This window comes from Eutrigla gurnardus (genome assembly GCF_963514095.1).
Source record: "Eutrigla gurnardus genome assembly, chromosome: 17".
Classification (NCBI taxonomy): domain Eukaryota; kingdom Metazoa; phylum Chordata; class Actinopteri; order Perciformes; family Triglidae; genus Eutrigla; species Eutrigla gurnardus.
This window is the reverse complement of record NC_139928.1, coordinates 9,558,790-9,586,785: the sequence shown is the minus strand read 5'-3', so window position 1 is coordinate 9,586,785 and position 27,996 is coordinate 9,558,790. Positions and strand designations below refer to the sequence as shown.

Below are 27,996 nucleotides of genomic sequence, written 5' to 3'. Positions count from 1 at the left end.
GAAGGTGCGAACAAACCGAGGAGGCTCCTCCCCAACAACAGTTCCCGACCTCCGACGAGAATTCAAGCTGCCACATTGAAGAGGAACAAAAAGGCGACCTGGCAGCGGTTTCTACACTCCCTCCACTTTCTCCGGGGTAGTCACGGGATTTCAATGTTCAGCCTGCTCTTTGTAAGTAACTCTACCTAATAACCTAACTATAACCGATCCCCCTTTGAGCGTCTCTCTAGTATGATCACATACGATTGCAACAACACAGATCCTCGAGAGCCTGATTAAAAGTTGGTCTGCATATTGTCAGATGATTAGCACAACACAAGAGAGCTAAAGTAAATTTCACGGGTGTCTGTCTGAGTAGACGAACCAATGTGTAGCCACGTTAACGTTAGCTAACAGGACGAAAGGCTAACGTTAGAATATTGACTACGCAACGTTACACTGTAGAAATTCGTATTAACGTGCATTAATATCACCCCCCATTGTTACAATATGTGTCACCCACCCTCAAGTTATTTAACTCTTGTCTTAATATAACGTTAGCGAGCCTTGGCGTATCTCTGGAGTGGTTGCCAAACGTTGGTGGGGAAAAGCAAAGTGACGAAGCTGAGCTAGCCTGCTAGCTAATTTAGCTACGTTAGCTTGCTATTTTCTAGAAGAAGAATAATAAACACATTTTAGTGTTACAACTGCCAGTATCAGTAGGGGGCCCACCGTGTTTTGTAACACATCACATTGGATATTGTATTACGCATTGTTATTGTCTACACTGAACGTCGTCCGCAATTTCATAAAATAAGAGCTAATGTTGCCCGTAGCAGTACAATGAGGTCTTGGTGTATCGGTAAAGGTAACTGTTAGCATTGGACAGCATCTAGCTTTACGTTAACTGTGCGTCGGTTAACGTGTTCGTTGTTGTCTTGGTATTTAAAACATCAGCACTGTGTAGACGTTCAAAATATAACAAACTCTTCGATGTTCTGTATGTTCTGCTTCTGTGGGTGTTTAGCGGTGGACTCGGCAGACGTTGATAGTTGTGTTGAGCCAGAGGTATAGATGGCGACTGTGCTAACTGCCTTCCGCCCTTTGTGACAAATCTTGACCCAGAGCATGGTTGACCTATTTTATTTGAAGCCACATGCCAACCCCTACAAAACGAAGTGGTCCACAACCCGATGTTACCCGTCTGTTGTTATTACTGTTGGGTGACCCGCTTCTATTGTGAAACTGCTCTTTTAATTGTTAACTAGCCAGTTCAACTCCGTAAATTCGTCAGCCTTTCATGTGAAAATGTAGCTAGCACTGAGGTTATGTGGGTCTATAATTTAGCCTTGTCTGGTTTCTTAGAAGAGAAAGCACCCATCCATTTGGCCATGTTGGATGAAGTGAAATGAGGAAATGCACTTGGGGAGGAAGTTGACTAGAGCAGCTGTGACACTAAAGGCCGCGGCACATTCCCATGCCTCTCAGTTTTCAATTTATGACCTTCCTATGGTTTCAGTCCCCCTCTCTGTAATACATTCTAGTCAGTGGCTAATACAAATGAATAGCTTTGAACACTCCTACCAACATGGGTTGGTGGTTCAATGAGTAACTGGTGTAACAGGTAAGCTTATTACATTCCTGCTCATGAGTCACTGCAAGGTGACCTAATTTCCCTGCTAGGAGTATAGAAGATGAGGTGTGTTTTAATGCCATCAGTTATCAAAACAGAAGGCACGGCTATGTATAGTGGAAGTAGCGAGATGTTCCTGTTATAATTCTTATCTTTGTACTCGAATCAATTGTACGATTTTGTGTAATGCTACCAAAATGACCCATAAACAAAGACTTGGATTCTATTGGTCTTGCAGAATAGCACAGTGAGCCTTGATGCTCTATTCACATTTTATTGTGGAAGTAGGTCACTCATACTGGTGACCTGCTTTATGTTATGGCTAATTGACAGCCCAATGTAGAAATAGCATAGCTCCCCTCAGTCCACTTAGAGCACAGCCTGCAGCTGAAGTCAGGCCGTATACAGTGGAAAGCCCTCATTCCGTAGATGCCACACTTCAAGTTTGACTCCCATTACCTTTTTTTGTGCATGTCAGTAAATTATGTAACTGCAAGGTCAATCATAGCCTTCGTCTGCTGCATTGTTGTTCAACTTGGATGAAACTGATCTTAATTTTGCATTGCCTTATTGCGCTTGAAAATTATTTGGTATATGTTGAGATTGAAGTGTGTTGTAGTAGGCCTAAGTCTAGCTGGGTGCCTGCATGACATTTTACAACAGAAGGGTGGTTCCTCTCTCTATAGGTGGCATAAAAATGACATTGACAAGTGGGGAAGTTCTCAGGCTTGGTTACCATAACACAGAAAGGTGATCCCAGTGTACAGTAACATGACACCAACTTACCAGGGAGGTTACTGGGGGAGAAGAACACCTATGTTGTAGCCGGCTGGCATTCAGCCCATCTAGCCACAGGATGGCTGTAAGTGATGAAAGGGAGGGTTGAAGAGGTCCCTTCCACAGTGACTGGCTTGACAGATTTGGCCAATATAAAATAGTTTTGACCCCGGTTGTCTTTCTGTGGTGAGACTGGAACTCAAGCTTTACTTTACTATTTGTTAGTTTGCAAAAATCCCTTGCTCCAGAGAAATTATGCTGTGTTGAAATCAGCCAAAAGTGGAAAGCAAGGATTAACTGGTACATTTTTTTCTTCGCATTTGTAGACTTTTTGTCAAAAGCCACATATAATTATGCATTGGTAGCCATGGGCACCTTGTGTGTTGGTTAATGAACCGTGCCCTGGTCGGCACAGCGTTCGTTTACTGTTGTTGCCACAGCGCTGGGATAAAGCAAAGACTCTGTTATACTGGCAGTATCTGACAGATTGACACCTCTTCTAGATGTTGCTGCAAGCTTGCCCGCTGAAACTATAGCAACAGGTAGGAATAGGATCTTCTTTTGTTATTTGTGTTTACAGTTACCTTGTCTGGCTACAGCTACCAGAGCTACAGTTAGTTGGGGAAAACACTGTCCCTAGCCAAAACATGCTATAGTAAAGCGCGTTGTTATTGTTATTAGAGCTGTTGTTTGTAGCCGCGTGTAGCTGTTTACCTTTACTGATCCAGAAAGTGTTATACTTTTGCAGCAACTATGGTTTAGAACATGCTGGGTTATTGCACATAAACAAGCTTACTGTGTTGTCATACTGCCTAGGCACTGTTTTGCTTTTTACTGGAGCATGGCTTTTCTTCGTTTCCTTATTAAACGCATGACATGTGTAACTACCTCTCACAATATGACCTCAAACTAATTCATTGAGGCCATAATCTGAAAAAGATGGATTTTCTACTTGTTTTTAAGATTCAAGATCACATCATATGATGGTCCTATATTTGAGTCCACTGATAAGGAAGTTGGATTTCATCGGTTAACTTCCTAGATTAGTTTATATGGGCAGCCATAACCGTGATCCTCCTCAGTGCTTTACCCCCGACTGCGTTTTCAGCTTTGCTCTTTGAATGTTTAAACAGATCAACATTGCTCTTCTCTGATCTATTCACAAGGGACACCGAAATTCCCTACAGGAGCACTTGTTGCTACTACTGAGATAATGGTTGGTATGGCAACAGGCATCCCCTGATGCTGCTGTCAGAAGGCCAACTTAGTTTCCAAATGTCAGAAGAATTGATGTCACAGTGGGATGCTGCACCTCCCTGCAAAAATGTGAACAAACATTATTCTCCCGTCTGGGTCTGTCTGTTGCTGAGTGTTGGACTGACATTTATTTATATTCTGGATTAGAACTAGGGATGCACCGAAATGACAATCCTTGGCCGAAACCGAAAACCAAAAATGAGGAAACAAAGGCCGAAACACAGAAAGAAAGTAATATTCCAATTATTAGTACCATTGCATTTATGGCTATGACTGTGTACTAACCTCACTAAAATCAAGGCATTGCAATTAAAAGAATAAATCAATTACAAAAGTATTTATTTATTTAGCACTGACATTACAACAATGCACAGTATATAATAAAAATCAAAATAAAATGTTTAATGTCTCATCGAACATATCAGACAACGAGGGTGTATGCCCCTCATCTGGTGCAGGGAGACGAGTTTTTCTGCGCTCTGCTCTCCTTCTCCTGCGCTGTGTGGTCCTCCGTCTCCAAGCGAGGTCTCCGCATCCATCGCGCCTGGATCATTTCTCATGCGCGCTGCTTTAATCCCACATCCAAGTAATGGTCTTTTATAACGCGGATCAAGCACAGTCCCGAGGAAGTGCAGAGGATCCGACTAGATCTCAGCAAAACGTCCACACCGCAGACATGTTGGCGCTTATCCAGACAAGCGTGCGTTGGCAGCGGTTTTTGTGTGTCATCACAACTTTCTGTTTCGGCTTTGTTGTTTCGGTGATAAAAGTATTTTGGCCGAAAATTTGGTGCATCCCTAATTAGAAGATTTATGGGATTTCAGTCATAGTAATCCTAGTAGTCCTACATTTACTCCAGTATATATTTCTTACATCTAAATACACTGTTTTACTCCACAGGAAGTGGAGGTCAGTTATTTGTCAGAATGGAAGTATTGTGAACTGGCATATAGAAGGAACACCCTGTATTGTGATGGACTAATCAGCGCTGTAGGCGTGCAGATGTTTGCTCCACCTGCTAATTTCTTGTGAGTTCAGTTTTGGTATGAACTGGAAAACGGGTAGAGGTGTGGCTCACTGCTGTGATGAATGTATCTGTATGTCTCGGCTGGATGATGTCATCTTGTAACCGATTTGAGGATTGTGACGTGAGATTATTATTTATCAAAGGAGCTCAGAGATGGCTGGATAAAAAAAATATATAAATCATATCATATTCCTATTCCCTCGATCCCTATTCCAGATGAAAAAAAGAGATCTTGACTACCCTGTCTGGGGAGGATGCAGTGGTATTTTAAATCATTAAGTCGATAATCGTGATGCACACTTATATGGACAGATGTTATTTGCACATTAAAATGAAATTGTAAAAGTACAGATGGTTATTTCAAACACTTGTCGGCTGGTGAAATGTGATACTTCACAAGGGGTAGCTTCTTCCCTTCTGCTGACTTATGTTAAACTTCATTGCGACATCATATCCTTTGTTGTTCTGAATGGATTACTTTAAATATACATTTAGTGATCCATTAAAATAGAAGGAAATGTTCAAATGAATGAGGTTAATGTTTCAATCATTTAAGCTCCAACTAGGGATATTCCAATGTAGTCAACTTTTTTGATAATAATGTGAATAAACAGTTTCATACTAGATCATCTATAGGCTTAGCATGAAATGAATGACTTCTTCCATATGGTACAACAAAAACTCACCCTCTTTAATTTATTGCCTAATTGTCATCACTGTCTATCATGCAGGTGTTTAATTTGCTGAAAAGTGTGATTAAAAGTTCAACTAGGCCACAGCGTGGACAGAACAGGCCTTTGTTTGGATGTTTTCCTCTTTTCATTCCCATTTCTAAGGTACTAAGCCCTGGGCTCTTTCAGTCCTTTCCAGAGACCGATCAGTCCTTGCCCCCCCTCCCCCTCCCCCTAAGCGCTATCAGAGGCCTTTGATCGTCACACTGTTTATCTGTGCTCACTCAGAGGCTGCAAAGCAGTGTGATAAGTGGGCTTTGCCATGTGCGAGTACATGTGCGCGTGGTAGTCGTCTGTTCATGGAAATAGGAGGGTTGCATATTCTCTCACCTCCCTTCTTCACCCTTGTGTACATGGACCCAAGAAGGCAGAACAACAAGTACTTCTGCTGGAACATTAGCTTCTTTCCTCCTGGAGCACAGAGAATATGCACCAATACCACTTTTTTATATAGCAAGTACACGTTGGTTACTCAATGATGCCCATTACAGTTCTAACAATAACTTTGAAAACATGTTTTCTTTTCATCAGATGTCCCTCATTTCCTGAGTGTCACAAGTTAAATACCCAACATGATGCTGTTGCTATAACATTCATCATTGTGTTTCCTGATACAGAGCATATTTGGCAGTAGGGGTTTTAATAATTAACTAGTTAAGCATTTAAAAGAAATATTAAAAATAAAAAGCTAAGCAAAAGTGCAGCAGCCCACCTAAAGGAGAATCCACCGGTCCACCTTAAATGTCAACTTAAGTGCGCCTGAGCCGTTGCTAACCACTGGGCAAACCCCTTTCACTTTAATCAGCAGCTGGCTGAAGAGCAGGACATGGGAACTTAGTTTTGGAGCCCTCAGGGGTCTTGAGGAGTTGTAGCATTTACTACAAACTGTACACACACTTCACTGCGCTATCCACAGCTGTAATGTTAATACTGACTTCACTCACTCACTCACTCACACTCTCTCTTTGTATGTTACAGAGGGCTGCAATATCGTCTTTTTCATCAATCTTATGATGAAAGGCTAATGTTGTGACCTTTTCGGTGAAATAATTTCCCTTTTTCTCAGTTGTACATTTATAGAATCATGGACCACAATTGATCAATACATGTAGGCTTGGTGCAACATCACAAGCAAATAACACAATGAATATGATACACAGCCTTAAAGTGCACACCCATTTACAACCACATTACATACTGAGCTACTGCAGATGACGAATACAGTAAAGTATAAGTAGCTCTAATCAAAAAGAAGTAGCCATCATAGCCAACTTTCACAGCCTTTGTCTTGAAGATGCATATTTGCTGTCTCTGTTCTGACAAACCACAGAACAGGGCTTTGTATAATGTGCAGATGAAGTTTCAAGACATAGAAGAAATGTTGCAAAAATGTTACCGGAGTTATACTAATAATGCTGGACTTTGACGTAAACTGTGTGACCTATGCATTCATGAGGGAGTAGGATATCGCAAAAACATATATTTGTTGAATAGATACATGTGTGTCGTTTTTAACCGTTTCTCTGTTTAAAATGAAAGCTGTTGCTTGTTAATATAGCTGTAGCATGTTCAAATGTAATTTGTTAAACTTAACTTAAGCTAATAACTTAAATCATTAGCCAGAGAAAGTCTCTGTCTACATACTGTGCTCTCTGCAAAGCACTGTCTATGCATGGCCAAATGGTTTCCATATCAACATTTCAATCTTGTTAATGTCAACCTAAAAGCTCTCCATTAGTGCTTCAGAGACAAAGTTATTCTCGTGAGGATGTTATGTTATATCATAGGTCGTACTGTTTTTATTTTCAGCCATTTGGTTAATTTTAATCTTTTTTATTTCAGAAGTTGCCCTTTCTTTCGCTTTCTTCAGTTTTCACTGCAACTGAAAATAGAGCACTAATTAACAGGGCAAATATACCATCAATTTCCCCTTACAGCAGCATTCTAATTTAACACCCCAGTAAAGCATTCCTTGTGTGTTTGTGGCCACACTCTTGCAATGTTGTCAGTACATTTTGCTTTGATGCTTCTTTCCTTCAGTGCATGCCCTCTTTATGGTCTTTCACTGTTGTTTTGAACGGATTAAAAGCATGTGAACAAGAGTAGGTGAGGTGTCTGTCGTGGCTGGAGAATTGCAGTCTACACTGTTGGATTAGAGTCTTGCTTTCCTGGAGGGTCTTCTCCCCCGAATTTTGGACTGAGTGACTGCTTTTCATTTGAGTCCCTTTTTGAAATACTACTGCCAAAAGTCACATAGCCTGTATATCTTTGGGGTCATTGTGGTAGTCACCCTATGAAAACGAAAACATGGCTATTATATTTCAACCTGAGATGAGCATCAAGCTGAGTCAGACTGTTTTTGTCTGGTTCTGCCTTGATGCAGGTAAACCCAGACTAGACCAGTTGTGACTCATTTCCCAATTATAAGGCTATGATTAGGTAGCTTTTTCCAAAGGGCAGGTAGCCTCTTATTTTTTTTTTTAATTCAAAAAGAAATTGTCAATTAAATATTTTAGGATCTACTCCATACGCTGTGTGTCTGCAGGGTCTGAGCAGGAGGAACTCGGTGGCTGTGGCATAGGAATCGGCCATTTCCCCTTACAACACTTGGTGGTAGATGGGCATCACTATGACAAGACAATATTTTGACTTTATGAGTGCAGTTAGCAGCCACAAAGACAAAGGTTGTGTGTTTTTATTAAAATCGTGATTATTGATGCATTTTCAGTATCAACATTATCAATCACACCAACTCATCACAGTTTAGTTGTCTAATTATGATAACATGAGACTTGATGATTGCTCCAATTAGGTGGAAAAAATATTTGTGGGCATCAGCACTCAGCTGGCCGGTTAGTACCACCATCGCTGAAATCAAACAAATGTCGCTCAGCAAAGTCCAGACTCTTCTCTGTTCTGGCGCCTCAGTGGTGGAACGAACTCCCGACCAATGTCAGGACAGCAGAGTCATTTGCCATCTTCAGAAAAAGGCTCAAGACTCACCTGTTCAGACTTCACCTCGACTCTACATAGCATGACCCACTAACACCCCCCCCCCCCCCAAAAAAAAAACCCTTACCTATACACTCTGATCGTAGCACTGTCCCTCTTGACGTACTACGTTACTCAGATGAGGACCAAACACTTGTTCTTTTTTTAGCTCTTACTTTATCAGCAATGATACGTTGTGGTTTCTTTGTTTCCTTCTTTTGACAAATGTACTTATTGTAAGTCGCTTTGGACAAAAGCGTCTGCTAAATGACCTAAATGTAAATGTAATCAGCATTTGGCCGAAATTAGCAGGAGAATATTGATTGTTGGGTAATCTAATATCATTAACCCTAGTTTTTAGATTTGCAAAGGTTGTCTTATATCCACTGATTTGCAACAATGTTATAATGTATAATAATAACGTTATATAAAAGGCAAAATATAGTGCCACTTGCCTGTATAAAGTTTGTAGTCCAAGCCTGCAGTACTTGCCTTTTTATTTCTCAGAATATTGCCAATTTCAAAAATATATTGTAGGCAAAATATTGTTAAACCAGCGTGTTATTTGATTTTTTTTGTACATTTTCTTGCATGAATTGATTCACCCCACCAACCCATATACTTAAATAATTAAATAAACAAACCATTAATAAACACACACACACACCTTACCCTTATAGCAGGTGAAGTAAAGGTGCTGTTGTCAATTAAGTTTTGTGCATGAGTTCCCTGCTCCATTATGATATTCTCAGAAATCCATGGGTGGGCAAGTTATCAGAAGTCAACAAAGCACGAGGCCACACATAATCTACTTGACTTGAAGTATCACTTTCAGCCTGAGGCTCCTGTTTGCAAACCCCAGGAGTGTGCAGCTCATGGGAGGCACAGCAACATTTTCGGATCGCTGTTGGAGTTTTGCATACAAGCCAGAATCTCTCAATGTCATCTTGTCCTGGCCTGCCTGGAGATTTCAGTCTTGCTTGTTACACTAGATAAACTGGTGAGGCTCAGAGAACGGATTAGAAGCTTAACTAGTGTAGCTTATTGTAGTTGTATGTGTGTGCGCGCTCACTTTCTTGCCTGTCTTTGTCTTTCTGTTTTTGAGCATGACTGATGGCATGGGAGAGCTGTGCACACTATTTTCTTTATGTGTATTGTTTGCTGAATGGTGTGGTGACCTGTCACCATACCCCACATCAACAGGCCCCTTCAGTAGTGGACTGTGTCCAGAGAGTCCAAAGCATGCTTTTGACTTTATTGAGCATGAAGGTCCTCTCCCACTGAGGGCTTTTAGTGTTACATTAAGAGCTTCTTTCAGACTTCTCGGACCCAAATACTTTTAAGTTTAGGTTGAAACCAAAACATTTAGCTGAAGGTATGCTTTCACACGCAAGAGTACTAACCTGTGGATTGATTGCGCAACAGGTATTCACGGCAACGAAAGTATGCTGGCTATGTCAGAGTTGTAAACATTGACAACTTAAGATGCTTTTCATTTTGCCTGCTTCCAGCTGACATACAAACAGTTTGTGTGTGGCACGTTGACTCTAGGTAAAGTTGAAGATGACTGGGTCGTGATCTAAAGGCGTGATATCATACTGAAAATCTCATTGCAGTGATCATTGCCATTAAGCTGTACATTTTTTTTTTAAATGATTAATTCACAATCAACATATTTTTTCACAAGAAGTGATACTTTGATTCTGCACCTTTTGTAAAAGCTCTGTGGATATATATATATATATATATATATATATATATATATATATATATATATATAATTTTTTTTTAATTCTTTTTTTTTTAATTATTCATTTAAATACAAATGTTATCAATATGTTAGCCCAGGGCACATTTGCATACATGCTACTAAAAGGATGTGACCATTTGCAGCACAGACCACTACTGAATGTGAGATCGGATCTCAATGCATGATCAATGCATCTTGTACTTGGTGCATATGTACTCAGAGCTGTCCACTGGTTGTGGAATCGCCCAAGATGCATGTTAATGGCAGGACTGGAAAAATGCCCCTAAAGATGGCATGTGCCTATCGGTAAACCTGTATAGAGATCAGCTGTTGTTTTATCTTCGCATGTCCTAGCACTCATTTGAAGTTACAGAATAGTAGCTTCTTCTCTTCATCTATTGTTGGCATGGCGGGTGTGAGCACATAGTTAGGCTGAGAACAGCTCCAATATGAGTTGAGATCCACCCACTGAGCCTATCAACAGCATTGACGTCACTACAAGGACCCAGCTGGACCACTGGGCAGGTGTGATCCTCGATTTTATCTCAGCCATAGTCACTGCCAAGTTCTTGACGTGACTTTTTTTTTTTGTTGTTGTTGCTTCCCTTAACCTTTTTTGCTTTCTTCCTCACTTGTTTAATTTGGCTTATCCATTGTTATGTCCTCTTGGTGGTTTTTCTTCACATCTCTTCCAGCTTTCTTTATGTTACTACTCCTTTGTCCCTGTCCACCTTGACATTTCCAAGTATATCTGTTATCTTTTATTTGGCATTCACATGGGCCACAGGAATGAAGACATTTGTGACATTCAGCCACATTTCTATTCCCACTTATTTATGAGTTGATTGTGACGATCAATTTCCCTCTGATTCTCCTGTTGAGTTTCAAATACGTGCTTGCTATAATGGACGGTTGAAAGGAGAGTGCAATACTACCCCTGTAACCTTGTTTTTATGCATGTGGATATTTGTGTCTCTGGAAGTGTGTAGTGTAGTGTGAGTAAATGGTCTCAATGAGACATCGAAAGGAGAAGCGGGTGCACTGAGTGTAGCAAGCAGGTGTGTGTGTGTGTGTGTGTGCGTGCGCACAATGCCTTGAGAAAGGTCCTTGTGATGAAGTGTCGACTCCTTATGAATATATCGATGCAGAGGTGATACATGTGTGGAAATTGACTGTTTTTTTTGGAATTTAATCTTCAGTGGAGTCTGCCTTCCTTCCTTCCTTCCTTCATTCCTTCCTTCCTTCTCAGTTAGAGTGATATCTGTCACCTTTTATTTAATTTGTAGTACATGTTGCTCTCACCCCCTAAAACAGCAGGGCTTGCTCCCTCCTTCCGTCTCCGTCCATCCTGCTTTGGATGACGGGCTCCCCCTGCTCCTTGACTCGGCTCCCACACAGCAAAGTAGCCCTTCAGGTGCTTCAAAGCATTACAGTCTGGTCATGCTCAGTCTGGCTCCAGACAAAACACCAGCAAGACTCAGGCACAACCTCAGACCACCAGACAGGGTTGCGTGTAATATTAACATCTTTCACAAGGGGTGGGAGAAGAAGGACTCGGATGGACTCAGACATTCCACATTTTGTGTGAAAGTCTTGACGCTTTGCCATCATACCAGACATTAGGGTTTGTGTGTGTTTCTTTCTAATTTTAGAACATTCACCTCGCCCTTGTGGCAAATGTATTACCCCAGCAGCGTATGACTATCTGCAATATGTACATGGTGTACATAGTTTATGTATATAGCGGAGGTGGTGCAGGAGTGGTGAGGCAAGAGCTGCACACAGCCGTCTGTGCAATTCTGTGTGAAAGGCTTTGAACTAGGAAGTTGTAGCAGTTGTCTTCATGCACTTTAGCTCCGATAACTTTAAAACTTCCACAGGCAGAGTTCCAATCTACTGTTGATATTATGAGCTTTGTCAATGGAAAAAATTCAATAATATGATTATATTATACTACTGTATAATCACAATCACACAGCTGCCTCATCTGACAACAACTCCACGATTCAATACTTTTTTCAATCAATTTGCTATTAAATCTGACATGGCTTTATACTTTGCCAGATAGACTGGTGAATCATCCTGAAGTGATGAGTTGGCAGTTGCAGGATCCCCATGCCCCAATTCCCATTCTTTTGTAACTTTTATCACCTGTTTAGGTTTGTGTGTCCTTTTCTGTTCTGAGATACTGTGGTCCTTATCAGCAAGTACTGCTCTCTCTCAATTCCCATCTTACCCTCTCCCTCTGTTCTCTGTCCTTAGTCACTGGAAGAGATTTCTGGGAGAGGCATTGGTTATTGAATTTTGAGACGCTGCTTTGTTTAGCTTTGCCAAGATAATCAATGCAATGACAGTAGAGCTGAAACGATTAGTTGAATAATGGTCATATTTTGGTCATATTTAAAGCCAAATCATATTGTTGTTTCAGTATCTCTCATGTGAATGTCTGCTTGGTTTCTGCGTCTTCTGTTACAGTAAACTGACTATCTTCGACCTATGGACTGGTGGTGTCACAATTCCAAAATTATGACTTTGATATGATACCCTGCTTGAATATAGAAACTACTCACATTTGATATACATTTTGCGTTTTTAGTTAAAACGCCACTGTAACAGCACATTAATTGTGTTTACCTCAGCTTAAAGTCACTCAGTCTACAGTTTTAAGGCTTTTATACACACTGCTTCTTGTTTCCTGTGTGGTTAAACATGGTTTTGCTTCTACAAACAGATTGGGTGTATGTGTTTGTTTTGTCCTTCCTGCTTCCTACATCTGTGCAGTGTGTTACTGCAGAACCAGTTTGCAAATTTCTGACTGATTTGCATGCGTTCCCAGCAGCGCAGGCCTGATGTTACCACAGATTACTCACTTCTCTATTGACAAGCTCAGTCAAGACTGAAGCTCAGGGTTCAGTTGTCTACAGTTTTTTTTTCTAGCAGCTTATATGTACAGTTATGACCAGTCGACTAGTTAGCTTGACATGCTCGTTGGCGCTCGTATTGTTTCTACTCTCTCCATCGCAGCAATGCAGGTGAAGTTTGTTGGATTTTAGCATGGTGTGGGAATCACTACCAATATAGATAGTGTTGTTGTTGGTCCGATTCACACTGCATGCAGTGCATTAGATACTTAATGATTACTTTCACCTAGCACAGATGTTCTTCAGTTCGTGCACCAGTCTATTAGATTTAAAATGCAGACTATATGAAGTCACTTTGTGCATCTGAGCAACCATCCACCAACCAGTTGCTTTTCATCTTTTAGCATAAGCTGTCATTGTGAGGTCCTTGCTGTCTCTCTTGGCTCTTTTGTTCTTATATGTTTTCCCCATGTTTCAGTTTTTCTTGTTGTTTTATAAGCTTCTGCTATCCTGCTCTCCACAGTCACAGGTAACACGCACAAGTTAACTCTTGTCTCGCCACATGTCCGTCCCTTTTCCTGTCTGGAGGATTAGAAGCCAACAAGCCTTTAAAGTCTCGTTATCCTTTTTCTGAGCTTGAGTTGTCCTCATGCAACGATGCCACATTGTGTTCAGCGTTGCTCAGAGGTGGTAATTAAAGGCGTCACGGAGGATCTTGGCCATCACGGAAGAAGAAAAAATGGCTGTTTTGAGTGCCCTTGTGGCTGTTGCCAATTTTAAAAGACAGGGGGGAGGAAAGCCATTTATGGAGGAGAGTGGGTTGATGCATCCTTTACAGTGGCTCTGTGGTTGTCAGTTAACTGAGGGGACAAGTGACATTGAGGCAGGAGGTGGGAGCATGAGAAAAAAAGAGGAGAGAGTTGGTGTGGTTTTGAAGAGTCGCTTTGGTTTGCAAAAAGTCTTAAAACTGTTGTAGAAATCAAACTGGTGGGATTAAGGAACTCAATATAAAATGGTATATACATATTATAGTTGAGTTTCTTTGCTGAGTAAATGGGAATGTAGAGAGAGAGAGACAGAATGAGAAAAGTCTTGTGTCAGTCTCAAGGAGGTGAAATGAGGGAGCGTGGGACTAAAATGCTGGGGCTGTTTGAAGCTTTGCCCACCCTGCAATCCTCACCTTGTGACTACTGCCTGTGACACGGTGCTGAAGTCCAAGCCCTTTCGCTCCGTTTCCCGCCCACCAGTTGTCGTCATTCACTTTCCCTCTTCCCCCCCGTTTCCCTTCCTACCTCCCTCCTAAGTTGCTCTGAAACGGTTCCAGCCAGTTTGTGGCGGCTGGATTTAGACTGCCAAGGTCTTAGCACAGTTTGACTGACTGATCCCTGACTTGTTACAAACCAGACATTACCTGTTCTGTGAAACAGCACGATTGTGAAACGTATGTGAGCTCCCTACTGAATGTGTTATTAGTTTCGGTATAAGTGACAGGTGGTCAAATGACAGGGTGAGGTAATCCAAAGGTGAAGTCGATTCGCAGCAAAGTCATTACTAAATGACTCTAAATACTATCTAAATACTGTACTCAATACTTTTTTATTTTATTTTATGGATTTAGCTTACATGGGCACGCAGGTTACATTTCAGAAGTACAGAGGTCTGCTTTTTTTATACAGCAAGATGACACAGCTCAGTCACCATAGGGGTGTGTCACTACCATGTAACCTCACTCTTGTCTGTCTTCTCTCTTGGCAGGGTTTCTGTGTTGACTTTAGCCGTACCTATATGGCGTGTGTGAGCGGAGAATTCTGCCAGGCACAGCACCTCACCTCCGTGGAGAAGTGAATCGGCCGCCCCCCAAGGGACTACGCTACCCAGAAACCCCCCTGACTGCCAGCATACTAGGAACTGCTGACTCATCCAAAGGCCCCCTGGGATACTGCGTAGTCCTTGGCCTGACTGCCCGACCCTGTCCCAACCAATACGACAAATCTTTGCTCTCCACCTTCTCCTTGAACAGCCAATCACAAACAGCTCTCCTGAATGGGGTAAACTGATTGGATGACTCCTGGATAGTCTCTTCATCTTTTTTCTTTTTTTTTTATTCTTTTACATTTTTTGGTTTTGTATTAATTCATTTTTTTTACATCCCGGAGTACTGTGGACTAGTTGATCCTTTTTGTTACCCTTTTCTGTGTGCATCATCCCATATTTGAACACCTGTTGTCCCCCTGACCCATCCTTCACAACGTGTTGTCATTTTATTTATTCTCCCCTTTTCTGAACAGATAAATCTCCTAGCAGTCTTTGCTGACTTCTGAGCCAAAAGTCGCTTTTGTTTTGTAAGAGTATTGTATTGTAATTGTTTTTTAAGCCGTCTCGCCAACATGAACCGCCCCGCTGCAGTCGAGATTACCTACGAGTGCATGAGGTTCCTCATCACCCACAACCCCACCAATGCCACGCTCAACAAGTTCACTGAGGTATGCCCACATCTGGCTGTTTTCGTATCGGTGTGTTTGTTTGCATTTGCAGTGTCTAAAATCCTTTCTTTTGATGTCTGCCAGGACCTGAAAAAGTGTGACGTGAACACACTGGTGAGAGTTTGTGATGCCACCTATGATAAGACTCCAGTAGAGAAGGAGGGGATTCAGGTCCTGGTAAGAATTGACATGTGCACACATTTGTGGTAACTTTCTAGTTGAATGTTTATCCTTCTCAACTTACACACTCGCACTCTCCCTTTTTTCCTCCTCTAGGACTGGCCCTTCGATGATGGTGCCCCTCCTCCCACCCAGATCGTGGATGACTGGCTCAAGCTACTCAACACCAAATTTCGAGAGGAACCTGGCTGCTGCATCGCCGTGCACTGTGTGGCAGGGCTTGGACGGTGAGTGGCAAGCTACAATGTTTTATATATTGAATGTTTCATCCAAAGATTTTCCATCCATCCATTTCCTGCTGATTATCCAGGTGGCACAATCGCAGCAGGCTAGTCCAGTAGTTGTGGAAATCTTAAATGATCGGCTGACCTTTTCAGGTGGACCAGAGCTGTTCTCCTTACGGTGACCAGCCGCTCACTGAGCTTGTGTCACCTTTTTATTTTTTTATTTGCAATATTGCTTATAACTTTAGCTGATAGCAATAATAAGTCAACTCTTATTGTCTGTCAACAGTTAAACCTTTAATTATTAACTTCCGTAATAGCAGCTCTAAGACAGGGCACTTCCTCAATGCTTATATCATTTCACACTGCATGCATAAGCCTCATGGGTAGTGGACTTTCCCTTACTGATACCTTTTCGAGTCTTATTTGGTCATCAAACCTCTCGGAACAACACCACGGTTGAAATTCAGCAGCAAATATTGGTTGCGAGGGCAACAACCCAGCAAGCTGCGGAGTGTCGTCTCTCAGTGTGTGAAAGCTCCGCCAACTGATACACGATCATGAGAGAGGAGAGAAACAAGTGTGACAGTAAATGACAGCAAAATGGAGTAAAAGACTCACACTGAGCTGAAATGAAAATAAGATCCTGGATTATGTTCTGTCGCTTAATAGATGCAGAATCGCCGCATCGTGATGCATCTTAGATACACACTTTTCCAGTCCAGAGGGGCTGGAGTCACCTTAACTGGATCCTTTGTTCGTCCTTGTGTTATATGTTCAGTCACTTTATCATACTACGAATTGAGTCTAGTACCAGTGTATAGATTTCATTACAACAAAAATTATTTTACTTTTTGCAGGGAAAAAAAAAAGTTATTCCGAATAAAACCCATAACATTCCACTGTACCCTCAAACTATGCGTCTGTGTTGCTACTTTCCATGTTGGTCAGTAAAAAAAACGCTTTGCTGAGGGTTGGACCAGTGAAATGCTAGCAACAAACTGAGCTGTGAGGCTGTGTGAAACTTGGTTTATAAAAACACCCATCACTATTTATAATGTAGCCACATGTCATACATGTTCTACTTCAAGGATTGAAATGGCAACTGGAAGGCAGCAACGCAAACTATACACTTCTCAGCAGAAGCCAGAGGGTGTTCTCTGGTGCAGTGCCAACCATTTCACCCAACGTGTTTCCTCTTCCTGTTAATGTTGTCCGTTTTAGTTTGATGCTGCTGTTTGGGTGCTTAGGCCAATGTCCATTTCATCTCCCCAGCATCAAAGGGACTCCAGAGAGATTCTGGCCACCCACAAGAGTCAGCAGAGAATTAATTAGTTAAATGTTACAAGTGCTTAAAAATAAATCTGTTTTTCTCCTAATCCCCTCTCAGCCCTTCTTCTACTGTCAACACACGTTGCTTCTTCAGTGTTTATCACACAACATCTGCTGGCTTACCTGGGTGTGAAACTGAACATTCTGCAGCACTGTACCTGTGCGTCTGTCCCGACTGAGTTTGAATATATATTGGTGATAAACACCTTGTTAATTATCTTATCATGAATGACAAAAGATACGGCAATTTGTTTTGCGTGTGGACTGTCTGTTGCTCATGTGGCCATGAGGTTGCTCAGGCAATGAGCAATTACAGACAAGTTATGGCGAATAACAACACAAGTGTGAAAACAAAGAAGGCAGGAGTCGATGACGTGGGTGGACGAGCGTTAAAATGTCTTCACTGGCCTCAAACGCACAATAACCCCAATCAGTCCTCAATGTCCTCCAGCATTTTACATTGCTGTGGCATTCCAGAGTTTGTATAATTACCATTATTGGTTAGACTGGTATTTTCTGAATTCATCTCCTCTTCCTCCCTGTCTTGTGTTTACTGCAGTCTGATCTGCCTTTCACCAGCCCGAATTCTCTGAAGGCTCTTTAGTGTGCGAAGCTGCAGCAATGGGCTTTGTTGTTGTTTGTCCTTTCTTAAACAGTATTCTCACTGTTTTTTTTCTCTCAACCCCTCCTTTCTATCCCTTGTTGGTTTTGTGTGAGAGAAAAGCCACTGAAGGAAATACTCTGTCAGCAGTGAGATTTGACCCGACAAATGGTCTAGAAAGTTTTTTTTGTTTGTTTTTTTTTCTCATTTAGTGGGAAAGGTGAAGGTTGTCTTACTGTAACTTATCACAGTTTTGTGTGTGTGTGAGGCTCAGGGTGTGAGCACCGTGCCCCAGCAGGGCAGCAGTGAACTTGTGCACCCCTGTTGATTTCCCAGGCCTGTTTCCCAGGTTTAAACCCCTCCACGATATTACTATGGAGCCATGTGAACCATGGCATTTAATCTCTCTGTTCTCCTTCTCTCCTCCTTTTGATTCTCTCACTGTCTCTTTGAACGGGCCCATTGGATTTCTTTACCTCTCAGAGCTCCAGTCTTGGTGGCCTTAGCCCTCATTGAGAGTGGGATGAGGTATGAGGATGCTGTGCAGTTCATAAGGCAGTAAGTACCCTCCCTTCTTTTGTACTTTACGGTTTTAATAAAGATTGACTCTTAAATCAGTAAATGGTGCAATTTGTGTTAAATAGAAGCAGGGTGCAGCCAAACTGTTAAAGGTTGTCAATTAGGGAAATCAGTTATGCAGTTTTGTTTCTTTAGTTTGTTGATGTTGAAAATGTATGGATGTTGGTATTTGTCGGTCAATAGTCTGCAAAACAGTACAAAGAGGAAATGCCACCATCTGCTACTACAGTACATCAGAAGTAGTCTGGCCTTAAAGAAATAGTTCAACATTTTGGTAAATACACTTTCAGTGTTCACTTCCTGGCTAGCTCAGACTCCGGGAAGTTACCACCCTCATCCAAGAAACACGACACACAAGCCCCCGTTAAAAGGCAAACTGATACTGTCTTTTCTGGTTTGTACAGATTAAACAGACATAACGTGTTAATTGAAAGAGCTTTTAAGGCGCTGGCAGGTGGATTTTTTTTTTCTTTCAACAGAACCAGGCAAACTGTTTTTCCATCTTTGTTTTAAGCTAAGCTAACAGGCTGCCTACTGTAACCTTACATTTAACAGACAGACATAAGAGTGGTGTCAATCCTCTCTGAACTTCTCTGACTTATTTGTCAAACATTAACTTTATCAGAATCAGACACAGGTTTATGGCCATGTAGGATTCCACATACAAGGAAATGGCCTATGTTCAATAAACGGTAGAGAGAATAGAAGATTAAGTATTGCAAACAGTCAAAGCATACATTTGAAAACATATACATAAAAAATAATAAACTATTTGTATGTTTATCTTGTGCTCTTTGCCCAAATTCATTATTTTAATGTCCTGCCCTTCTTTCTCCCCCTCCTCCGCTTTTTCATAGGAAGAGACGTGGAGCCTTCAACTCCAAACAGCTTCTTTACCTCGAGAAATACAGACCCAAAATGCGTCTGAAGTTAAAGGATACCAACAGCCACAACTGCTGTGTGCAGTAGGCTTCCCGTCAGTGCATCTTTCTTATGTGCATCTAGTGGGAAATCTTCCAACATGAGGAGATTTTAAAAAAATGAAGAGAGTGCTATCAGTAATTATTGTGATGATTTGTTAATACTGAGTCATGGTTAATTGATCAGAGAGCTAGCGAGTGATCGAATGAATGAATCCAGATCTGGGGATCCACCAGCCGAACCAATGAATGGAAGGTCAAAGCACACAGACGGGCCCGCCTCCCAGTTATACTGTTCAACCACGGGCCGTAATTTTTCAACTCGAGTCCATCCTGTTTCTTTTTTTTTTCTTTTCTTTTGTTTTGTTTCAGTTGTAATCATGGGATAACATTTTCCATTTTATGAATTTTTATTTTTACACCAACAAAGGTGATGAATTGATGTAATGTTAAATGAGATTCTGATTTGTATTTCCACTAATTATTGATATTGTGATTAGGCCAGAATAATGTACCTTTTTAAAAACAAAACATTTTAAATCTTTGAACACATATTGTGACTGTCCATTTTGGTATTGGGGTGTTTTTGTTTTGTTGTTTTTTTTTTTTTTTTTTTTTTTTTGCACAAAAACTCAAAGGTTCACCTGAAAATGCAGTAATGTTTTCCTTTTACCCTTCACTTGCTTAAAGTCACTTTCAGTTTAGGGGTTCACTCAGTTTTAATATGTCTGAAATATTTATTCACAAGATATGATGTGTGGCAGTTATGAGTTTGGCAGGGGCAAGGACACTTTGTTATCCAATAGGTTTTTTTAATCCTTTTGAGAGCCATGTCTTTTTTTATTTTTTATTTTGTTGGAGTGCAATAATCAGTCCACCTCAGATAAGCCCACCAAACCCTGCTGAGCATCCTACACTCTCTCTCTTTCTCTCCCTCTCTCTCTCTATCTCTCTCTCTCACACACACACAAACAAACAAACAAACACTCATTTTAGACGGCCTCATCCAGGCAGTTAAACAGGAAAGAAACATAACTCCTACAAAAGGTACTTCTCCTGCTTTCATTCATTCTTCTTAATGGGGCTATAATAGGACTTCCCTAAATATACATATTTAAACTCACACACAGAGCCTAAGATTCAACCTGAAAGACAAGGTGGAGAAGAATGAAAATGGTCAGTTTTTTATCATTGTACCCATTTTGAAAACATCCCCAATTCGTATTGGTTCTTTAAAGATAAATAAATTGAAATAAAAAGCACACGTGTCTTGTTTTTTCTTTCTTCAGCTTGAATGGTTGAGTTGGAGTTAACATCCACGACTAAACATTACTGGCTGATATTGATGGATATGTCTGTTGTATTGCAGTACAAATGTTAGTCATTTTTATCCTGTTATGAAAATGATCCGTCACCTTGTAGTCGGCGATCAGCGCTCTTGGTGTCTCCCAGACTGTTGCGCTAATGAAGCGTGTCAGCCAGAGCCGGCGTTACATGTCCTTTCCGCCACCAGGGAGTGAGTCAGCACCACGTGGAAGGCACAGGACACGGCGCTACTGAGAAATGACTCAACCGCAATTGGCAATCACGACACCAGACAACACCTGAACCAACTGGAAGTGCCCCCTCTGCTGCTCAGATCCTGTCATGGCCAGAGCTTGGCATACAAAGTGCATGCAGTGTGTCTCAACTCATCGTGTTATTAGTAGTAAAGTCATTAACCCACCCATTTATTGTATTTAACACACAAAAAACAACACAATAACTTGACATGACAATGACGTTTGACTGAAAAGGCACTGCAATTGTTATGTTACTGACACTGGCTGCAATAAAGCAGAGAAACGCAAACAAATGAGCTGGAGGTTACAGCTCAGTGCTGCATTGCCTGCTTTGAATAATATGAATATCAAGTACAGTGAAATGTATGACAACCGCAGCCTCCGATACATATCTATCTTTGTAGCCATTGTTCCAGTTGAGAGGCTGTATTCCTTGTTCTGATACCAACATACCAAGTTATTCAGTCTATCACACTACAATGAATACAACTGGCCTTACATTTCCTGGTTGAGTTCTTGAGAAGTGAATTACATAATGACGTGTTGCACATGTGTGGGTGTGTAAAACCAGCTCGTTTAGAGAAGAATGTCATTTTGAATCCACGATGGTTGCCAGAAGTCATGTGGACAACTCAGCATCACAAAAAAATATAGTTTTAACTAGCACAACCAGAAGAAGCACAGTTGTTGATGATTAATAATCTATTTAAGTATAATGAGTTATGACAGTGCCCTCAAACTAATGCAGGTATGTGAAATACAAGTCGATGGTATTTCCTATTGTCACTTTTCAAATAAAATGTCCCATGTATATCAGGTGTCAACTGATACGTTCATCATACTCTTTTGAATGGCAGTCATATTGTGTTACATTACGTGGTAGTATTGACCATGATGGTTGGCACATGGAAAAGTAAATTGAATGTTATTGTGCACATCTATAGCAACTGTCATCAACCAACCATGTGATGTGACAGTTTGATGCCTGATCTTGTACTTGTATATCTGCTCAATGAAAGTATTTGGATAAACCAGGATGACATTATAAAGTGACAAAGGGAGAAAGCAAGGGTCATAGCGTTCACCTATCTACTGGGCTGCTATCAGTTCCAGCAGTTAAGTGGCACCCATTAGTGTGTGGAGCAAGCCACACCCAGAGGCTGTGGAACCAGTCATTTACATAGATCCTGTTAGTAACACCTGTGCTTTTCCTGCTCCCATGATATGTCAAAGCTTATTGGAAGCTAAGTGGATGAAAATATATATCATATCGCATCCTGTAACCATCTAGAAAACTAAATATTATTTAAATAAATGAAAATGAATACAAGTTTGAAAGAGGAAATTGACGTTTTGATGACGGGGAGGCCCACAGCTCTCCCCTGCACGTGGCCTAACGCAAACCTCGCGCCTGCCCGACACAGTGACCAGCGGAGCGGACTGTACCAACGTGAAAATACCCGCGGACACTGCACCAAAGGACGGATAACTGTGGACAACCTGTCGCCCACTTTTTACAAAGTCCAAGGCTGGAGGAATTATTCAGCCGCCGAGAAGATACTCGACAAGTCAACGCATGGGCTTCATTTTCCTCGATGGCGAGTCCACAAAAGTAAGTGCAGATTGTTTTTGTTTGCAGTGTTGGTGTTTGTTATGTTCAGTGCCTGTTTTTGAAATTGTGTCTTCTCAGCTGGGTTTAACTGTCAGTCGTTCTGTGCTGCTAATTAGCGGCGTCCCTTTGAGCTTTCCCTATTAAGCTACCTTTGGTTGTTGGTTAAGTGAGCTGTGATTGTTTTTGGATGACGTGGTTTATTGCAATTGATTTTCTAGCCTTGTGTTCGACCTGTTTGGGTGTGAATTAAGTGCCTTACATGTTGCTGTGAGATGTATTGTTTCATTCAATTGTTTTTAATGCACCTGTTCGTGTTACAGGTAACGAATATTTGATGAATCTTTAGTTTCTCATCTCCAAACCTGCATGAAAAGGCAGCCGGTTGGCAGTATATCTGGTAATCCAGCTATCAGACCTGCTTTCACTTGACTTCACTACTTGAAGGTCATTCTGTTAAATGATAATCTTTTTCAACCAGCAGCGTGTCACTTAATTGAATTTAATTGATTGCATGGTCATTAAAATGTCAGACACTTTTATACATTGCTTTAATATAATTGTAGGAGACTTTAAAAACATGGATTGTAAATTAACCTCCTAAGACCTGAGCTCTTTTTGGTATGCATTTTTCATTTCTCATTTGGGCTCATTGGGACCTGCTCAGTATAACAAATAAGCATCATCTTTTGACATGATGTAGATTTTGTAATCGGGTCCCAGTTAAGCAGAATGAAGTACTCTGGTATAGACAACCCAAAATGTGATGTCGACGCCAAGGCTTAAATGGCAATAATTATTGCTGTTTTATTGTGTTGATTCAACTTAATTGTTATTTTGGAGACTGTAGGTTGTAGTGTTTAAATGTATTTGGTTCACTGATATAAATGAGATGGACTTTTCAACCCAAACTGAGTGTATGCGTTTTAGCTTGGTGAACTTAACCAACCGTCAACTGAGCATCAATCCACAGTCTAACCAATGCAAACCCTGCCAATCCAGTGTGCCATTGCTTCTCTTACCTCTCTGAGTCTGTGTAAATCATTTGTAAGAGGAGATCACTGGAGCTACTTTAATATATACTGTAAAACGAAGGCCAGGAGGTCTTGATTCTTCACAAGAAGACCTTGATCCAATGCAACACTCAGCCCCTCGCAAAGCGGATCTAAGCCCACTAAGCAGCCAAACTCTGCGATGCTGTGAATCGTGGCCCTTTAAAAATGCATGCTCGCTCTTGGCTCTGTATCTTTAATGAGGTGTGTCTGAAATATTTGATAGCCTTGTGCTCATTTGAAAAACAAGTACGTTTATTTTCATTAATATTTGATACGGAAATGAATATATGTAAAACACATACATTAATTAGTCTGTTTTGATCAATTGTCTCTGTCTAATGCAGAGCGAGTATTTCCGCACAGTAACTCCCCACAGGCTACACTGGTGCATATCATTCTCTGGTGCTTCAGAGCAAAACCATTTAATTTTCAAAGTGGGATTTAGCATCTTTTAAGACTATGCACACTCAAATAAATTATCAGTTTTCACTCAGCATTGAGGCGCATTTGTAAAATGGATGTTTGTCCCATTAGTATGTGTTGCTTGAATGATGAATAGGGATGTACAGTGTGGCGTCGCAGATAGTAACTGTGGCAAAGGGGAACTGCTTTTGCCATGGGAGCACCTGCTAGGTGTTTTATTGGGAAGAACTGCCGGTAAATTCAACTGACCATTATGTTTCATGTTGCATATTAAAGACAGTCAAAGTGTTTTACACCTCAGTTGATGTAAACGTATGAAAACTGTGAATTCACTTCTGGGGATGTTCTCATCGCTGGTGAAGCTTTGTCTCAATCTTAAGTACAACGTTGGTGGCAGCAGAGAAAACATCACCTCCCTGTTTCCACAGTCAAACACACAAGGGCAGAAAGATTGGGTCTTCCCTCCCCACCAGATGGTGATAGAGACCCATATGAACAGCGTGCTAGTACGTGTAATGGCCAGTAGAGAGCAGTGCTAATCCACGGATCCCTCAGACCCTACTAGTGGGCTGCAGTGTTGAGAAGTGTGATGTATTCTCTCTGGCAGCACCGTGGACAGCGCCAATCTGGTGAGTCATACTGCCACTGTATTCAGGATGTTTGGATTCAGCAGCCGAGGCTGTGCAGTAATTAATAACCACATATTTACTGTTTGTGGAACAAAGAAAGGGGTGGAAAATGGAGGTTGTTTAACTTCTCTTGTCTTGTAACTGCCGTACTCGGGGACTGCAACAAGGAGAAAGTCTGTCTGTTTGTACCAATAGAAAGTGATTTCAACTTGACTTGACATGTGGAAGTATGCATTTTTTTTGCAAGTTATTAAAAAAACATTTTGTATTCAATTTCTTTCAAACTCATTCCCTGGGATAAGCCAATTAAACATTGTTTGTTTGTATCAGAAGTCATTGACACGGCTCTCAGGTGTCTTGCCAGAATAACATGGATGTTTGTTGAACGAGCTGAAGACAGGGAGGCACATATTTTAAGAGCTCGTTTTATGCCGTCGTTTGGCAAAGAACGGCTTCGTGTTGGTAGATCTCATTGTGCAGTGCTGCTTCCTGCCCTTGGCTCCGTCGCAGCCAATGTCGGTGAGTGTGAGTGGATGGTGAATGACGGGCCGACGCACTGCCAGTCAATCAGCAGGGTTGTCTGGCCCCTCTCCCTCACTCTCAAGGGGATGAGATATGTGTCATCCTCCCATGAGGCGTCTCACCACGGCGCTGCCTCCACTCTCCTTCTACTGTGCCAAGGCCTCCCCGCCCCGCTCTGCTTCCCCTTGCTGGTACTGTTCATCCCCTCTGGCTTATCTATATGGAAGTGTCTTCCTTTCTCTTCCCACCTTTATTCACCTGTTTGCTTATCTGCCCAGTTCTCATCCTCAACTCCAGCTGCTTCTTCAAGTCCTCCCTTTTTCCTATGGATTTGCGGCTCTGCAATACCTCACAGTTTCTGCCTCTAACCCCCTCCGTCTCCCCGTTCATTCTTTGTTCTTTCCCTCTTTCTCAAAGCCAGTGAAGGACAAAAACCGAAGCAGCACTTGAGTGGTTAGCGGTTGCTGTTTAACCAGCTTATCTCTGTTTCTTCGCTCACTCAAGATGGAATAGTTATGCAGAGCAGAAGCATCTTTTTCCCCCTCTTAATGCACTTGTCAGCAGCCATATCAATAGCCCCAAAGCAGCCATGAAAGGCCAATCTATTCTGACACAGCAGGCACTTAGTGGCCTTCTGAACAAGCACCTTTACTAATTGGTTGTGTATGAGCTCTCTATTCATTAGCAGTTAGGGTCACGCCATTCCAGTCGGCAGGTGTGGGCATTCCTTTGTTTTTAATCCTTGTCTTATCTCCCTGCTTCTCTTATCTCTACCAGCTCCTGAGTATTTCCTCCACTTCAGCATGTATCTGATTAGCTTCGGAAACCAACAAGGAGCAAAAAAAAATGTCATGTGGCCACACGCGCACACACACACACATGCACACACACTACATGTGGTACTTAATTAGACTCACCTGTGAATATCTAAGACAGAAGCAGGTCTCTCCTCATGCACACATCCAGGCATATCATTTACAGACAATATATGTACGAATTCAAGAGCTGTGATTTGAAGTATTATGTCTGGTGGGGGAATAGTGTTTACAGGAATGTAGTTTCATCTACAACTTATTGACCCATCTTTTTATTTGCCAAGTAGTAAGAATTTTATTTTTATTTTTTTCCCTGGTCAGGCTTTATGAGTTAAATTATTAACGTTATGTACACCATGGTATTAGAAATCTGATGTAAGGCTTGTAGCCTAAGATATGTAAACATCTTAATAATGCTGATGTTTGAGAATAATAAATAGCAATGTCTATTGCCACAGACTCTTTGAAGCGCCTCCCAGCCTTTAATGTCAATGCTCAATATTCAAACGTGGGTTCCAGGGTTGAGTCCTCTTGGATGCATCTGTACGTAATCCTCGCACATGAACCAGGTTTAAACCCAATATGTATAAAGTCTGCTCCTTTTGTGGTACACTTGTGTTTCCACGAGAGATCACTTTTTTCCGGGGTCACTGTCAAAACGCTCGTCGGCGTCGGTATCCCAGGTGTAATCTGTTCTGGCAGGGAGCTGATCCCTGCCGAGTGAAATGGCTGCCAAGGAATCTGGTTTGAATGTGAACGCTCCCCTCCAGTCTCTCGCTGACAACAAGCGAGCCAAGTCCATCCCTGGGGTCCAACTGCTAATCAAAACAAAGGCATTAGCTATTCTTTTGCAGCATACAACAAACGCTTCACCCGCTGATTTACAACCGTCCGTCACAAGAGCCTGTCTCCGGTGTAGTCCATGTTTAGACTCCACATTGACCCACGTAGTTCAAGTCATTCTAATCTCACAGTAATGGTTAAATCATTGACTCGATAACGCTTTCTTTTCAGTGCTCCGCTTGCACTATTGACTCTTGGTACAAAGCTTTGCTCATTGACCACTGCCAGAGTGATATTCCAGGGAGTGGATGAGAGGGGGTTGGAGAGGTGATCGCACCATTATCCATAAGCTACTCTTCTATTGTGGGCAGATCAAAGTGGTATTTATGCTAGGCCTCTGGATATGTGCGTGTCACGTTGCGGTGGAGAAGTATGCTCCAGTGTAATGTGAAAGCCTCTCAAAAGGAAAGTTCAAAGGGCTAATCAGGCCAGTCCAATGCATGCTATTATTGAGTTTCCTCGACATGAATATTCCATTTAAAGGAGTAGTTTGACATTTTGGGAGATAATCTTATTTCCTTTCTTGCCGAGAGTTGGATAAGAAAACAAAGATACCAGTCTGGGGTATGTGTTAAATATGTGGCTGAAGCTAGCAGCTGCTTAGCTTAGCTTAATTTAAAGGTGCCATATTATACTGTTTTCCTAAATTCCACACAGTTGTCAGTCAATCTGACTACCAGAGGACAATAAACACGTTATGTTTTGTTTGTTTACACCACCAAAAATGTAAGCATAAGCCGGTTATTTGCTGTATTAGCCATGGCACTTTCTGGACTATATGGTGATGACAAGAATCCAGAATCTATGAAAGAAGAACGGGTCATTCACGTTGGTGGCTAGCCGCTAGTATTCTGAATGCATTTGAATGTATTGTGAATGTTAAACAAACAAGATGATATTTTAATTCATAAATAATATATTGCTGCTGGTAGGCAGATTTCATTATGATAAGCTATTTACGCTATTTTCCAGTTTCCAGTCTTTATGCTAAGCTAGGGTAGCAAGCGATTTCTATTTAATGCACATGCATAAGAGTGGTGTCTTGATAAGGAAGACAATGTACGTATTTCCCAACTAATACTTTGCTTTGTCTCCACCTTTTGAAACAAATATGCAGCACCAGAATTCTCTTTTTCAGTAGTCTAGGAATCAAGTCACTGATTTTGCTCAGTCCCTTTTTATCTTTTGTACTTTGCCTTCTAACAGAAACACA

At 41.4% G+C, this 27,996-nt stretch overlaps 1 protein-coding gene across 2 annotated transcripts; it reads left to right on the top strand.

Moving 5' to 3' along the window:
• On the top strand, window positions 1-20,587 carry ptp4a2b (protein tyrosine phosphatase 4A2b). Of its 2 annotated transcripts, none has more exons than XM_084032784.1 (7): window positions 1-171; window positions 14,762-15,054; window positions 15,381-15,489; window positions 15,574-15,666; window positions 15,766-15,896; window positions 18,310-18,384; window positions 19,263-20,587. In XM_084032784.1, exons 2-7 carry the CDS (start codon window positions 15,050-15,052, stop codon window positions 19,372-19,374), a joined length of 525 nt encoding a protein of 174 aa, XP_083888910.1. In that variant the 5' UTR covers window positions 1-171; window positions 14,762-15,049; the 3' UTR covers window positions 19,375-20,587. The 2 variants fall into 2 exon arrangements, with proteins under 2 accessions (XP_083888910.1, XP_083888911.1); XM_084032785.1 differs by lacking the exon at window positions 1-171 and adding an exon at window positions 2,834-2,931.
• Window positions 20,588-27,996: the final 7,409 nt, after the last annotated feature.

Bases quoted from the DNA above. Each gene is read 5' to 3' on its own strand.
- ptp4a2b (XM_084032784.1), top strand. The intron at 15,897-18,309 runs GTGAGTGGCAAG...TTTACCTCTCAG, and splicing joins TGTGTGGCAGGGCTTGGACG to AGCTCCAGTCTTGGTGGCCT. The intron at 18,385-19,262 runs GTAAGTACCCTC...GCTTTTTCATAG, and splicing joins GCTGTGCAGTTCATAAGGCA to GAAGAGACGTGGAGCCTTCA.